The sequence below is a fragment of the Monodon monoceros genome, unplaced genomic scaffold, assembly GCF_005190385.1.
Source record: "Monodon monoceros isolate NGI ecotype Baffin Bay Population unplaced genomic scaffold, NGI_Narwhal_1 Super_Scaffold_3, whole genome shotgun sequence".
Lineage (NCBI taxonomy): Eukaryota > Metazoa > Chordata > Mammalia > Artiodactyla > Monodontidae > Monodon > Monodon monoceros.
This window is the reverse complement of record NW_021703780.1, coordinates 21,267,356-21,284,341: the sequence shown is the minus strand read 5'-3', so window position 1 is coordinate 21,284,341 and position 16,986 is coordinate 21,267,356. Positions and strand designations below refer to the sequence as shown.

The window sequence follows — 16,986 nt, the reverse complement described above, 5'->3', positions numbered from 1 at the left end:
CCAAAACAAGCATAAGCTGAGGTTTTATTATATTAACATAGGCAATAATAAAGTTAATAACATCTAGTTTCTATTCTATTAAGGTCCTTCTCCCATGTTAATTACATCTGAATCACTTTCAGATGTTTCATGGATTTAAACATAAAACCCACAGGGTACTGGCAGATCACTACTGTGGACAAAAACTAGTACAGAAGGGTAAGATTATGCTCTATTCTATTTGTATGTATAAAGAGAAACGTGAACAAAGCTAAGACGTCTGAACAAAAAGACAACTACGGGGTGGTTTTAAAAGTTTCTCCAATATTTTTTTAATAGATCTTTCCTGGAGTATAATTGCTTCACAATACTGTGTTAGTTTCTGTTGTACAACAAAGCGAATCAGCCACATGCACACACATATCCCCATATCCCCTCCCTCTTGAGCCTCCCTCCCACCCTCCCTATCCCACCCCTCTAGGTCATCGCAAGGCTAATCTCCCTGTGCTGTACGGCTGCTTCCCACTAGCTATCCATTTTACGCTTGGTAGTGTATATATGTCAATGCTACTCTCCCACTTCATCCCAGCTTCCCACCCCTCCACCCCAGGTGTTCAAGTCTATTCTCCATGTCTACATCTTTATTCCTGCCCTGCCACTAGGTTCATCAGTACCATTTTTTTTTTCTTTTTTAGATTCCATATATATGTGTTGATCTGAGCTGCAGGTTGTCTATTCTTTAAAAAAAAATTATTTATTCCCCAGAGACCCTACATATCAAGTCGTATCCTTCCTGATAATTCATTCGGCAGAGGGGACGATCCAGCAACAACCTTTTTTATTTAAATTCACACTTCTCTATTTAGTTTGAATTATTTGGTATAACAGCTATAGGAAGCCAAAATGAGCCCTCCTTCCCCCACAAATTCCACCATAATAGAAACTTTACTACACTGCTCAGCCAACTGAAGGTCTGATTATAGAGCCCGCGTCTACCTGCTGCAGCATCACCGATTCTCCTGCCTTTCTCTTTTAAAAAATCAGGTTCGTAACGTCTACTCCATCTTCTTTTCTAGTGTATGATGAAGACAACCCAGTAAAATAACACCACTCAAAGCACTTAGTCTCTTGACAAAGGGTCAGTGATGCTAATGTTAATGTATGACCTCTAAAAATGGTTCGTTATTCACCTGACCCAGAAAACCCCACAAAATCATGCAAGTCGAGAGGTTCAAATCCTCGTGTTCACTTTAAGAACACTTGTGAAACTGCCCAGGCCATTAAGGGTACACAGATCCAAAAAGCCACCAAGTATCTGAAGGATGTCACTTTAAAGAAGCAATGTGTGCCATTCTGCCCTTACAATGGTGGAGCTGGTAGGTGTGCCCTGGCCAAACAATGGGGCTGGACGCAGGGTTGGTGGCCCAAAAAAGAGTGCTGAATTTTTACTGCACATGCTCAAAAATGCAGAGAGTAATGCTGAACTTAAGGGCTTAGATGTAAATTCTCTGGTCATTGAGCACATCCAGGTGAACAAAGCCCCCAGGATGGGGTGCAGGACTTACAGAGCTCATGGTCAGATCAATTCATACGTGAGCTCTCTCTGCCACACTGAGATGATCTTCACTGAAAAAGAACAGATTGTTCCTAAACCAGAAGAGGAGGTTGCACAGATGAAAAAGATATCCCAGAAGAAACTGAAGAAACAAAAACTTATGGCCTAGTAATAAATGACACAAAAAATAAATGCAAATAAAAGTAAAAAAAAAAAAAAAAAAGAACAGCTCCTATGACTGTAAAATGTACTGAGGCTACGTAAGTGAGCTATGTGCAACTCTCGTAGGAAAAAGAAGTTACATGAATAATGCTTCTCATATAATAATCATCTCCCTAACCAAAACCTAAGCTTGTAGGCAGGGATCACATCTTAATTTTCTGCATTTACACAGAGTCCTGAAGAGAACTATGTTTTTTTTAATCTTAATTGATATAAATTCCAGCTCTTCCAACTATTGTACTGATCTGTGCTTCCTGAAACAAAAATGGTCATCAATAATTCATATCTCACCAAGAATGAATACCTAATTTCAAGAAACAAAATGAACCCCATACTAAGAAAGGAACTGATATACATCTGAGGCCACAAAAGACTAATTTGAGAGGCATGTGGATGTGGTACCATAAAATTGATCATCTTTAATAATCATGAGAGGCCACAGACCCTTGGAGCGTGTGCCATTAAGCATACACCAAGGAGAGAGGGTCTAAATGAACTCAGCAAAATGGTCTTTAAGTAGAACTTTTAAAATCACATCCAAAAGAAACATAAAAATTTCGTTCTTTGATTCAAATAAGACATTAAATCTCACAAGTCTCAAAGATTCTTCTGTACACACACTTGCTAAGGTTCAGCACAGCCCAATAGATCACATTCAGATGCTTTGCAACTAAAGACCTCAAGGCCCAGAAAAGTGAAACTACTTAAGATGACACAGAACGATTACACAGAGGACCAACTGGAGATTTTGAAAACAGGAAACCAAGGATTTTGACTCTCAGTTCATATTCAAGTCCCTAAGATACACAAATAAAAACAAAGGAAACTGCAGTCTGAAAGACTGTCACCTCTTTGGTCATGAAAGACCTCAGGGTAGATGACTGCATTTGGGCTCTTGATTTTCAACTCCCTACTTTACCCTAAGCCCTAGTGTTCCATTTTCTAAAGCACCCCAGGAAAGTTGTTAACTGCCATAGTTTGAGAAGCTCACTTTTTTCCAAGGAAATGTACTTGGACTTGGTCTTCTTTGAGCCCTCATCTGTCTTCCCATGTTCTTCTACAGGTCACATGTCTTCCCCCTTGAGAGCACTCTGAACAGTCACAAGCTCTCTTCCATGTGACAGTCTTGTCCATGTTTGAACACAACTATCTTTTCTTCTCTAATCTTTTCTTCTTCAGGATTGACATTCCCAGTTCCTTCTACCATTCTACTGTGACACCACTGTGTGGTCCCTGACTGCCACCTCCCCCTGTCCACCCCAGGTCACTTCTCTGAACTCTCCCTCCATCTAAGACCGTCACAAAACATGCCCCCCCCTCAATAAAATAGATTGTAACACAGGAAGAGTGGATCAGTAAGCTGAACGGGGCTATCACCTTTCTTAACGTAGAAAATATACTTTCATTTATGTGGTATAAGTCAAATTGGCTTCTTTGGCAACTAAATCACACAGCAACTCACATGTCACTTGGTGGTGACCACTTAGGCTTTTCCAAACATACTGGGCTATAGAACCCAAGTGCAGAACTTAGAACCATTAGCAATAAATGCTATCTTTGGTTGCTTGCAACTTGTTACAACCATTCTCAGTCCCAGCAAATAGCTTACTCGTGGAAAATTTTATCTTCCTCCACATCTATTTCTTTATTCAATTCAAAAGAAATATACTCAACACCTTGCACTGAATGAGATACAGTCCTCAGTAAGATATACCCTTGGCCACCAAGCAACGTAAAAATCTAGAAGTGGAAAGACATATTAACAATAACACAAGATATAAAGTTTGCATAATGTAATATCCCCAAAGACAGGTACATTTTGTTCACTGCCAAAGCTCCATCTCCTATAACAGTGCCTGCCATATCACAGACCCTTATAAGTGTTTATTCAATGACTAAATAAATGACAGAAAGTTCTAAAGGATTTCAGTCAAGGGAGGGATCACATGTAGCTGATGCTGAAGGTAGCTTTTAGACTGGGTCCTGAAAGATTTCTACAAACTGAGAAAAGAGAAGGGAATTTTAAAAGCAAAGAATGAACATAAGCAATGGCATATCCAGACACTTGTGATTCCTATTTCCTGATTAGGAACAGAGGTACCTTATTGTGGGAGATCAGATTGGAATGCTGAGTTGAGGCAAGACAGTATAAGACTCAGGCACAGGCTAAGGAGTTCAAACACTGTGTACAAGGCATAGAGCATCTATTCCCCCAGCTTCTCCCACAATTGTGAAGATCTAAAAATTTCTTACCCCGTAACACTCACAGTGACTCTGCTTCCCTGATACAAAGGAAAAGGGCTGTAAAAAGCACAAGAAGAAAAGAAGATATACAGACTGCCAACAAACACATGAAAGAATGCTCAACATCATTAATCATTAGAGAAATGCAAATCAAAACTACAATGAGATATCATCTCACACCGTTCAGAATGGCCATCATCAAAAAATCTAGAAACAATAAATGCTGGAGAGGGTGTGGAGAAAAAGGAACCCTCTTGCACTGTTGGTGGGAATGTGAATTGGTTCAGCCACTATGGAGAACAGTGTGGAGGTTCCTTAAAAAACTACAAATAGAACTACCATATGACCCAGCAATCCCACTACTGGGCATATACCCTGAGAAAACCATAATTCAAAAAGAGTCATGTACCAAAATGTTCACTGCAGCTCTAGTTACAATAGCCAGGACATGGAAACAACCTAAAGAAGATGTGGCACATATATACAATGGAATATTACTCAGCCATAAAAAGAAACGAAATTGAGCTATTTGTAGTGAGGTGGATGGACCTAGAGTCTGTCATACAGAGTGAAGTAAGTCAGAAAGAGAAAGGCAAATACTGTACGCTAACACATATATATGGAATTTAAGAAAAAAAAATGTCATGAAGAACCTAGGGGTAAGACAGGAATAAAGACACAGACCTACTGGAGAATGGACTTGGGGATGTGGGGAGGGGGAAGGGTAGGCTGTGACAAAGTGAGAGAGTGGCATGGACATGTGTACACTACCAAACGTGAAATGGATAGCTAGTGGGAGGCAGTCGCATAGCACAGGGAGATCAGCTTGGTGCTTTGTGACCACCTAGAGGGGTGGAATGGGCAGGGTGGGAGGGAGGGAGACGCAAGTGGGAAGAGATATGGGAACATATGTATATGTATATCTGATTCATTTTGTTGTAGAGCAGAGGCTGACACACCATTGTGGAGCAATTATATTCCAATAAAGATGTAAAAAAAAAAAAAAAAGCACAAGGAGACATAGAAGATGAATAAACTAGTTTTTGCAGTGCTTGTAAAAGAAGACATAGGAGGGAGTTAATAAAAAGCCTTAACAAGAGGAGAGGCAATAGAAACAGAAAGAAAAGAATGGCTGTAAAAGACACCTTGAAGGTAAATGGGCAGTGAATAGTGACCTTGGATGAAGAAAGCAAACGAGGCATCCAAGATGACTCCAGGAGCTCTATCCTCAGTGAATGATGATGTCACTGAGAGAAACGGCAAAATCGGTTGTGCCAAGGGATGAGTTTGGTCTTAGTGACCGTGCTATCTCAGAGGGCCATCTGGATGAAGATGCTGAAGAAGCAGTTGAAAAAAAGGATTTTCTGGAAAGAAACAGGGACTGAGAGGATAGATCCAGGAGTCATCCACAGATGAGAGAGTTAAAAATGGCAGAAGCAGATCATATAGCACTAAGTACAAAACTCTGAAAAATGATTGCATTTGAAGGATAAAAAGAGAAAGTTATGTAGAAAGGAGACAAAGAGCAGCAGAAAAATATTCAGAACAGCACACTGTCGGATGAACCAAGAAGTGCGACTTAAGAAAGATGAAACAGTCTATAATAATGATAATAATCGTGATAATAAAAATATAGCTACAAACAATGTTTACCAGTGAGGAGCCAAGTACTTTGCACGCATCACCTCACTGAATTGTCACAGCACCTTCTGAGTCATTTTCCCCATATTTACAGATGAAATCAAGCCGTAAAGAGGTTAGTAAATGACTAACAACAGTTCCCACCGAGAGGGAATAGCAGAGCCTGTACTTAAATCCAGGTCATCTGACTTGAGAGCCCAAGTTCCTGACCACTACACATATGGACGGCCTCCTTTCACCAAAAGACGAAGAGGGAGAAAAGGCCTCTGACTCGGTGACCAGGTCCATTGAGAGCCATCTCGGCAGACAGACTGGGACAGAGGGCACATTCTGAAAGGTTGCAAAGTGAGTGGGTAGCAAAGAAGTCATGAAAGCAAGTATAAAAATCTGCACATGAAAGGAAGGAAAGAGAGTGTGCTAAGTAAATAGGTCTAGGCAATAAAATTGTTTTGTTTTTTCTTTTAAGGGTGAGAAGGCTTAGCATAGGTTATCAATTCTGGGCCTGTCTTTGTAAATAAAGTTTTATTGGAACAGCCACACTCATTCATGAAGATATTGTCTATGGCTGCTTTTGCTCTACAATAGCACAGCTGAGTAGTTGCAACAGAGACCATACAGGCTGTAAAGCCTATTTACTGTTTGTTTTTTTATAGAAGAAGTTTGCTAACTCTTGATTAAGAGGGTTTATAAGATGGAAAAGAAGCGATCAAAAGCAGAGGTGGAATGTTGAGTCATGTGAAGGTCAGAGGTGGAGTGTTGTCATGTGAAGGTCTTTCCTAAACAAAGACCAGAGACAAAAACAAATATGTGAACAATTATGAGACGTCAATGTTTCACTGAAACATATTTTAATCCCTCAGTGTCACCCGGGAATGATGACTGGCTATGCAGTTGGCAGAAGTAGTCACAGAGGGTCTATTCTTTCTGTGTTCCTATTTCTGGAAACTTCAATAAGAAGTTTCAATAAGAAGGAGATAAATCTCTCCTAAGGTGACTGAAACAATTAAAGTCTGAAAACTGCTAATCATCATGTCCTAAGAAATCCCTAAAGCAAAAAGGTGGCAGTACACCTACTACATAATGACTCAAATAATTCAGAATGATTTATTCACCCATGCAGAATGAAACATCTGTATATGCCTCCTGAGTATAATTTCCTCTTGATTGAGAAGACGAAACCTACTTTTAAGAATTAGCATTAAATGTTGTGGCAGTAATTTTTTTGGATGAGCAAAACCCCTGTAAATGAGTAAAAAAGTTTAAAGGATATTGTACTGAGAAAAGCCTGCATTATGGTAGCTCATAAAGGAACCCAAGGCAAAGGTTCAATGTAAGATTTTAGCACTCTCATTGCTTTTAATGTGAAACACTAAAACCAGGAAATAACAGTAAACCATAAAGTACTAAAGGCTAATATTGGTCCGCTGCAGGAAAAAAATTTAGATTTTTTAAGGCACTGGTAAGGTCAAAATAATGTTTTCCTTCTCAAAACTCCCTGTTACTTCACTAATATTCATAATTACTGTTTATCTTTTTCTCAACACATATCACTTTACTTTTTCTTATATAAATAATACATGCTTACTGTAAAGCATTCAAACAATACTGTGAAGTATAAGAGAATAAAAATCACCTAATCACAGCACCTGAGAGAACCATCATTAACATTTTGGTGAACACTCTTTCACAAATCTCTATGTATATCTACGCAGTCATCCATATAATTTTACCTACTTAAATATTACACACAACTCATTTATTATGGACATCGTTCCTTCATTCTCTTTTAAGAAAAAGGAACAACAAAAAATTAAAATGACACTCCATCCCAAAGCAGTAAAATACATATTCTTTCCAAGAGCACATGGAACGTGCTCCAGGATAGATCACATGCTGGGCCACAAAACAATTCTCAATATATTTAAGAAGATTGAAATCATACCAAGCATCTTTTCTGATCAGTATAAGACTAGAAATCAACTACAAGAAAAAAAGTGCAAAACCACAAACATGTGGAGGCTAAACAATATGCAACTAAACAACCAATGGATCACTGAAGAAGTCAAAGAGGAAATCAAAAAACACCTGTACACAAATGAAAACGGAAACACAATGATCCAAAATCTATGGGACGCAGCAAAAGCAGTTCTAAGAGGGATGTTTATAGCAATACAAGCTTATCCTGGGAAATAAGAACAATCTCAAATAAATAACGTAACTCTGCACCTAAAGGAACTCAAAAAAGGAGAACAAACAAAACCAAAGTTAGTAGAAGGAAAGAAATCCTAAAGATCAGAGTGGAAATAAAAGAAATAGAGACTAAAAAAAAAAAAAGAAAGAAAAGATTAATGAAGCTAAGAGCTGGCTCTTTGAAAATATCAACAAAACTGATAAACCTTTAGCCAGACTAATCAAGAAAAAAGAGAGAGAGGGCTCAAATAAATAAATCAGAAATGAAAGAGAAGTTACAAGTGACATTACAGAAATACAAACAATAAGAGATTACTACAAATATACACCAATAAAATGAACAATCTAGAAGAAATAAATTCCTAGAAACATACAATCTCCCATGACTGAATCAGTAAGAAATAAAAAATATGAACAGATGAATTAGCAGTAATGAAATGAAATCAGTAATAAAAAAAAAAAACTCCCAACAAACAGAAGTCCAGGACCAGATGGCTTCACAGGTGAATTCTACCAAATACTGAGAGAAAACTTAACACTTATCCTTCTCAAAGTATACCAAAAAACTGAAGAGGAAGAAACACTTCCAAAGTCATTCTATGAGATGAGTGTTACCCTGATACCAAAACCAAAGACACCACAAAAAATTAAAATGACATCTGCCCAAGGTAAGAAAATAGAACAAACCATACAAAATGGTCTCAAATGACAAAACTTTCCCTACCAGTCAGTTCCTCTCAATCTGCTGAAATAAACGTTTCTGAAAACCCTCTGTTTTAATTCTTTTGGTGGCTTCCATTTTAACTTTAAATAGTAGATTTACATCTGTATTTTTTATTTATGAATTATAGAATATAGATTATTCCATGAAAAAGTAAAAATTTAGTATACTTATACTACCACTCACCTTTCTCCCTCTTCAACTCCTAATTTTAATTAGTTTCATTACTTTTACATTAAAATTTCCAAAATGTAAATTTTTTAGTGTAGCAATAATTAGGTGTTCCCTTCCTGTCTAAGTTGATATTAAAATTTTAAGTCCACTAAAATGCAGGTATAGAATTATGATTATGGGATTCACAGAGAAAGAAATGTAATCCTGTATCTTTTAATTCTGCAGCTCAAAGCAGATTTTCCCAAAGTGGCAATTTTTTAAAGCTTTCTTTCAGCTCTTACAACTTCTATGATTTCGTTTCTGGTTCAGTTTCTTATTTATACCTCGTATTGTATACTTTCTTGTTTTTCTTTGTTACGCTGGAGAATTTCCTCAAAAAGCCTTTTTTCATATGGAATACTGGGGGTAAAATTTCTGGGTCCATGTCTGAGTACAGTTTTAGTCTGCCCTTGCATCTGTTTGATAAAATGACTAGATATAGAATTCTTGGTCCAAAACAAATGCCCCTCTGAACCTCATTTGTTTCTAGTAATTGAGATTGATGCTAAGAATTGGTTCCAGTTCCCTTGTAAGATAGCCTGTTTATTCTGTCTGGAACCCTTTAAGATGTTTTTTCTTTATTTTCGGTGTTCTGATGAGGTGTGGGCCTTTACCCATTCATCCATATCAATTTCAGTGGGTCAACCCCAAGATTCATATGAAATGCTTTTCTATTATTTTCTCTTTTTTAACTTTTTCTGTTACGTCTCTTTTTAAATTTCGAGGTTCCCATGAGAAGGCTATTGGTCACTTTTAATCTCTTCATGACTCTGACTTACTTTTCTCTCATATATTTTATCTGTCTTTTTACTGCATGTTTTAAGATTTTCTCTTGTTTTCTACCAGAGAAACAGCTTAATTTGTGCCCTATTGGTTAATTTAATTCTATATTACAGTTTTCATATTTTCAACTGTTAAGCATTGTTTCTTATTCTCTGATTATTCTTTTTCATAGCAGCTCATTCCTATTTTATGGATATAATATTGTCTCAATTCCTTCTGAACTTATTACAATATTTTTTTAAAGTTCTCTGCTGTACTCTGAATTATCTGAGCTCAGTTCTTTGGTTTATCTTCTTCTTTCTTTGACATCCTATAGGTTTTCCTCAAATATCTTATGATCCTTGGTTTTGGTTAATATTTTTGGAGGAAAACATTCCATACTTTTTTTATTCTAAAGTTGGGTAGAGAGAAGAGGAATGAAGTAAAAAACAGTTTAGTTTCTCTTCAGCACTTGTGTTAATTAACGTTCAACAAATTCTTAATTATTCAGAAGAATCTGGGAATTTGTTTCCTACTCATAGAAGTGAGAGGGAGTAGAAGAAAAAGAATAGGATGTCTCCAAAGTAGCAAATTTGATTACCCTCAGACTTTTATCATCTGTAATCCAGGGTTCCTAATAGTTGTATATAAATCTAAGATACACCTTACTGACAATCTTAAAAGGCAGAAATCAACAATGAAAAATGCATATTTAGCATTTCTAAACTCTACTTAACATTTGTTGTCATTTTCAGAAACACATTCTTACTGCCCCATTGGGAATGATTCAAACGATAAAAATCCTTGGTCCCTGGCTCTTTAAAGGGTCAGTTCAGCATGTGGAAGAGGAGGAACTGTCACTGGGAGAAGACTGGCACCTTCTTACCTGCTGCGTGGTGCTGGTGACGATGCCCTGCTGTAGGCGGTAGGCCTGCTCTTGAAGGTATTTTCTAGTCTCGTGATTCCGGAGCAGATAGTTTTCTATCTGGAAATTAAGCACATGTCTCTCTCAAGAACACATTTCGACTCAGCAGAGAGTAAACTCATAAGTGCAACAGCCAGTTGCTAAACTGAAGACCCAAGCAACTAATTCACACATCCTGCCAGGGCCTTGACCCCACAAAACGTATGAGATGGGGAAACTGGCTATTGTCGTGACGCATTATGGGTGTTTTTAGTTAGAAATTTCACTCGCAGGTAACCAGGGTAATTTTTATGTGACTCAGTAGTTGACAAAGATGAGCAAGTGTTTAATTGCCTGCAGGGTTAGAGACCCTGACTTCTCATCACTTTCCTGCACATGATCACAATCTTTCTCTCTCACAAATTTTTAACCACTAAACAGCTCAGAAGCTAAATAAATACCCCTACAGTGTATGGATGGTCCTTTCTGAACCCCTTGGCCTTATCCACCAGCACTCAGAAAATTCTTTATTTTAAGGGAAAAAAGGAGAAAATAGGTACAAAATTGGAAGGTTACAGGCTGGTACAACTCAAAACCATATACCAATTTCCTTAATCCACCAGGTTTACATGTTTTCTCAAAAACAGGAATGCTTTTAGCAAAATTACCAAAAATAAGAAAATGGATTTCTACAGAAAATGAGAAATCTTGAAGTTGCTTGACAATCTATATTTTTATACATAGACAATGTTTTATGAAAAATTCAAACATACAAATGATAACTAGATTGAAATAAAGTATTGAAGAATAACAATATACAATGGATATATAATACACTGAAAAATGTAAACTATTGATTATAATGAATACCTATTAATGTGTTTTTTTAAAGAATGATTGAGATGATTAAGTATGCCATCTATTTTTTTTCAGTTGTTGTTTTTATTTGTTTTCATAATGCAACTTAACCATTTGGCTTCTAATTTGTCACTACAGTTCCCTGGTTAAGAATTTCTAGTAACTGTGAGGCTTTCAGGATTATTACATTTTCATTTTCATTTTGCATATGCTAAAATGACTACTACTTAATGCCAATTAGGAATAATTAAAATATAGGCTATAATTATTATCATCCTTGGAAACCATAAAGCAGAACAAAATGTACCATTCTACTAAACATAAATGAAGGTATTATAAAAAAAGATCCCTGAAATGAAGCATCATTAAAGTGACACATTAATACCATGACATTATATTACATTAATTTTCTCTTGCTGCTTCCCAAGAAGTCATCTCTTTCCAAGGTGACATTACCATCAAGGTAGAATGTCTTTGCTAAAAAAAGATTCTGCCTAAAATATGACAGGCACACACTGCCACCCAGCTTTGGGTGATTTTGTTTTATTCTTCTACATTTGGCCTCATTAAGCCATGGCCATGGGCCAGTTCTGAGAGCAGCTTGTTTATTCAAGAGGCTCAGCTCACACACAGGCAGTGCACCCAAGGCTGGCCCATGCGCTTCCAGGCCTTCCCCAGGTGCACCAACAGTGCTTCACAGACTGAGCCTGGAGGGAATATTTTAGAAAAATAAAATAAAATTCATTGCTCATTTCTAAAAGCTAGTGCAAGGGGAAGGAAGAAAAATAATGCTTAAGTGTCTTTAATAACGGCGAATGTTATTTGTTGAAAGTATTTGCATCTGGAAAGTTTACAAGGTAAACTTTCCTTCTGTGCACCATTAGAGACCAAGACAGAGAACCAGGACAGGACAGGGGCCTGACTCAGGTCAAAAGGAAAGAGGAAGAGCCAAAAGTGTCATTTATCACATTTGCCAGTACCCCTGGGCAGCAGTGACCTGGGAGACAGTCTACAGTCAGTCAGACATCTTCAGTCTCATTGCTGAAAATAGCAGCACAGAAGGCAAAAAAATTGTTTTAATAAAGGAAACTTATATTTTAAAAAAATAAAGACTGAGTATAGAATCACAATATTGTTTTTCAGTAGAGTAAAATTAAAGAGCCATAATTCTTCCAGAGGACAGTTCCGTTAAAATGAAAACTTGAATATATAAGAGCATAGTTAAATACTGTAGGGGAAAAAAACAATAAACATGAGCTTTAAAGTCACCAATTTTCATTTAAAAAAGACACAACTTTTATAATTAATATATTTGCATACTCTGCATTTGCTCTTTGTTTCTTCTTTTAACCTCCCCTCTTTTTCTGCCTTCTCTGGTTTTAAGTATTGTATATGATTGAACTTTTCTCTCCTTTCTTAGAATATTAAGTATACTTCTTTATAAATATTTTAGTGGTTTCCCTAGTGTCTGCAATATACATTTACAATTCATCCAACTCCTCTTTCAAATAACACTGCAGTTGTCCCTTGAACAAACAGGTTTGAACTGCACAGGTCTGCTTATAAGTGGATATTTTTCAGTAGTAAATACTACAGCATACATGGTCCATGGTTGGTTGAATCCATGGATGAAGACAAGAAGGGCCAACTGTAAGGTATACTCAGATTAAGCCCCGTGCTGTCCATGGGTCAACTGTATACCGTTTCACAAATAGTGCAGGTACATTATAAGGGAGTATCACCAATTTCTCCCTTTCACCCCTTGTAACACTGCTGTCTTAGAAAGTATTTCTTCTTTATTTTTGAAGGAAAATATTGCTAGATACAGAATTCTAGGCTGCTGGGGTTTTGGGGTTTTTGTTCAACACTTTAAATAAATATTTCACTCTACTTCTTGCTTGCATGCTTTGTGACTCAAAGTCTGATGTAATTCCTACCCTTATTTCTCAATATGTAAGGTATATTTTTCCTCTGGCTTCCTTCAAGATTTTCTCTTTGTCTTTGGTTTTCTGCAGTTTGAACATGATATGCCTACACATCATTTTTTTTTGCGGGGGAGGCAGTATTTATCCTGCTTGGTGTTCTCTGAGATCCCTGGATCTGTGGTTTGGTGTCTGTCATTAATTTTGGAAAATTGTCAGTCATTATTACTTCAGACATTTCTTCTGTTCTTTTCTCTTTCTTCTCCTTTTGGTATTCCCATTACCAGGATGTTCAATGTTTTGTAATTGTCCCATAGTTCTGGAATCTCCTGTTCTTTTTCCCCCCTATTCTTTTTCTCCTCTTTGCATTTCAGTCCGGGAAGTTTCTGCTGACATATCTTCTTCAAGGTCAATGATTCTTTCCTCTGCTGTGTCCAGTCTACTGATGAGCTCATAAAAGGCATTTTTTTTGCTTGTTACAGCATTTCTGATCTCTAGCATTTCCTTTTGATTTTTTCTTAGAGTTCCTGTCTCTCTGTTTTTATTACCTATCTGTTCTTGCATTTTTTTTTTTACTTTTTCCATTAGAGCCCTTAACATATTTGATCACAGTTATTTTAAATTACCTGTCTGATAATTCTAAAATCTGTGTCATATCTGAGTCCAGTTCTGATGTTTGTCTCTTCATACTGTGTTTTTTCTTGTCTTTTAGCTTGCCTTGTAATTTTTTGTTGAAAGCCAGATATGATGTAGCTAGTAATAGGAACTGAGGTAATCATTCTTTTAATGTGAGGCTTTTATGTTCATCTGGCTAGAAGCTGAGTTGTGTTGAATGTCTGCTGTAACTGTATATGCCAGTTAATTTCTTCTATTGACCTTGTTTATGTCTCCCCTGCTGTTTTGGGTTTCCCTAGAAATGCCTCCTTAAATAAAGTGCCTTAGAGCTTTGCTTAGTTGTAATTCAGTGTTATTATGATTGATTTGTGATGGAAGTATAATACGGAGGGGAAGCATTCTATAATCATATGATTAAATTTAGGCTTTTTTTTTTTTAAACCAGGCCTGAGTCCCTGGACTGTGGCCTTCAGAAGTGTTTCTTGGCCTTTTTTTTTCCCCTCCCTTATGTGAAACAGGAAGGCTGGAAGGGGCTGCAGCGGTCTAACTGTCTTCTACTAGGTCAGATAAGGCTCTGGTAGAATAGTTTCTCTTGAGGGTAGGCCTTTGTTATGGAGAACAGCATGCTCTGAGTGTATTTCAAAATGGTTACTTTTTCCCTTCCACCTGCCAGAAACAGCAGTGAATTATCCTCCTCCAATCTTCACTGTGGTAACTTGGGTTCTTGTAACTAAAACCCATGCAAAGGTCAGGGCCTCCCTAAGACTAAGCACCTAGGAGTATTTAGCTGCTTTTTTTTTTTTTTTTTTAAAAGCTCTTAAACTAGTCCACACTAAGCCTCCAGCAATTCATCAATTACTGTTTAAGCATTCCTCTGAGTTACCAGCTCCATTAGCTTCTGCCCCTGGTAAGCTTTGATTCTCTGTGATTCTCTGTATTACCATCTCTCCCGTTTCCAGGGTGACAGTTTGCCTTGTAACCTCAATTCTCTGGCAGACCTAAGAAAAGTCACTGATTTTCTGTTTGTTAAGCTTTTTTTTTTCTTGTTGTGAGGATGGGAATGATGACTTCCAAACTCTTTACATGTCTAATCTGAAACCAGAAACCTTGTTTCTGTAGAATATGTCTTTTGTTATAAGCTGACTAATATCCTTCAGGAAAGTATAAAGATATCGAACATTTGTATATCGCTTTACCGTCTACAAACTGCTTTTCACATATACCACCTCATTTGATCCTCATGGACACCTTAGGTAAATTACTTAAGCACTCTGCCCTTCAGTTTTCTTATCTGTAAAATGAGCATATAATAGAACCTACCTCATGGGTTTATTTTAAAGATGACAGATGTTAATTTATGTAAATCATTTAAAATAGTGTCAGGCACCCAGTATAAACTATATGCTAAGTGTCAGCTAAATACAGTTATTGTGTAGCTTTATTTTTTATGTAGATGGAGAAACTAAAGTTCAGAAAAATTAAATACATACTGAACTTACAATGCTGGGAAGAGTCTGATTTAGTCAGATCTTCTGAATCCAAACCTTAGATGGTTTCTTTTGCTACACCACAGCTTCCTCTCCCCTCCACTCCCAACCTTACTCCCTTTAATTCACTGAATGTCTAAAGAACATCCAAGCATGCATGCCAGGTACCGCACTAGCTTCTGAGAATAAAACAAGATGGAAAATATAGGCTCTGCCTTCAAAGAGCTCACAGTCGCTGGGAGTAAAAAAAAAAAAATAGAGGCAGGTAACTTGAAACAATGTCACAAGGCCAGTGAAAGAGAGAACCACAGGAAATTGTGAGAAGACCACCTACCTAGCAGGGAAAAGGGACTCCAAGAAGTCTTCCTGGATGAACTGACCCTTGATTTCAATCTCAACAGATATGCACAGTAGTGGGGAAAGCACGAGTATCATCTAGATTCGAGCAGTGATTCTCAAAAGTTACAATCATCAGGACAACTCAGAAAAACACAGATGGCTAAGTCCCACCCCAGTTTCTGAGGCCCAAGAATTTGCATTTCTAACAAGTTCCCTGAGGTAGAGCAAAACAAAGACTAAGGGTTGGTAAGAGATGAAATTGGCGGTGAATAGGAGGCAGATCCTGGGCAGAAATTCATGATAAGTTAAGGAGATTAGGCTTTATCCTAAAAGCCAACAGGAGGAATGGATTGAACATTTTAGTCTGATCAACTTCACCATGAAGGAAGATGGCTATTTTTGACTGCAGCATGGAAAACAGACAAGAGGATGTAATCATCCTGGTGAGAGAGGATGAGGTTTGAATAAAGGCATCTGTTATAGGAATAGAGGGAAGGAGAGTTAATTAAGAGATTTATGCGCTAGAATCAGTAAACTTGGTGACTGATTGGCTACAGAAGATATAGAGGGAAAAAAGTCAAGCTTAGGAGATTGGACAGAGGGTGGTACCACCAGATGAAAGAACAAAGAGGGAAGAAAGATTTAGAAGATTTCCCAAATAACATCATAATAAAGGTGGAGCAGGCTTCCTCAGATGGGAAATATTTGAGCACATCTAAAAGTAGAGAGAAGGGTAGCCATAACCATAGAACGAGAAGGATGAAGATATGAAAGAGCGAGGGAATGACTCACAGGGCAAGTTTCCAGCACAGGGCAGAGACGTTGGGGTCAAAGGCACTGAAGATGGCTGGGCTTTGAAGGGGAAGGTACCCATCATCCTCTGGGGTTGCCAGAAAGGAGGTGGGCATGGGTGTGGATTCAGACACATTTATAGACAAAGGTGGTAAAGCGAGATCTCAGTAATGCCCTAAATTTCTCGATGAAGAAGGAAGGGAAGGCTCTAGCTGTTGAGGATGAAGGGGATGAAGGTTGTGCTAGCTGTCATTCACTTGTACACATTCTCCAATGGACGAAGAGGGAGGTATCCATGCCTAAGTCTGGCACGTTGATGCTGTAAGAATGTTATTTTACTCCACTTAAATTTCATGACAAGTTCTAGTCTTTATTTTATTCCTCCCCCAGTCATGCATTATGCCAGTCATGATCATAAGAATACAAGCTAATGTGAAAAAAGCTTTGTAAAATACAAAGCACTGTTCATATGTTCAGAATGTATTATTCACACAATTCCACTAGAATGTGAATTTATTATAATTAAGTTACTGATCCTTCAA

General features: G+C 37.5%; 1 protein-coding gene and 1 pseudogene across 7 annotated transcripts in view; one reads left to right on the top strand and one right to left on the bottom strand.

The window, feature by feature from the left end:
• The window catches only part of CARMIL1 (capping protein regulator and myosin 1 linker 1), a 435,866-nt gene that overhangs the window by 76,520 nt on the left and 342,360 nt on the right, over positions 1–16,986 (bottom strand). For all 7 annotated transcript variants that reach the window (XM_029242717.1, XM_029242718.1, XM_029242719.1 and 4 more), the window contains one exon: positions 10,414–10,512. In XM_029242717.1, the coding sequence (XP_029098550.1) occupies positions 10,414–10,512 (99 nt within the window). The remainder of the gene's footprint in view (positions 1–10,413; positions 10,513–16,986) is intronic.
• On the top strand, positions 511–1,703 carry LOC114907255 (annotated as a pseudogene).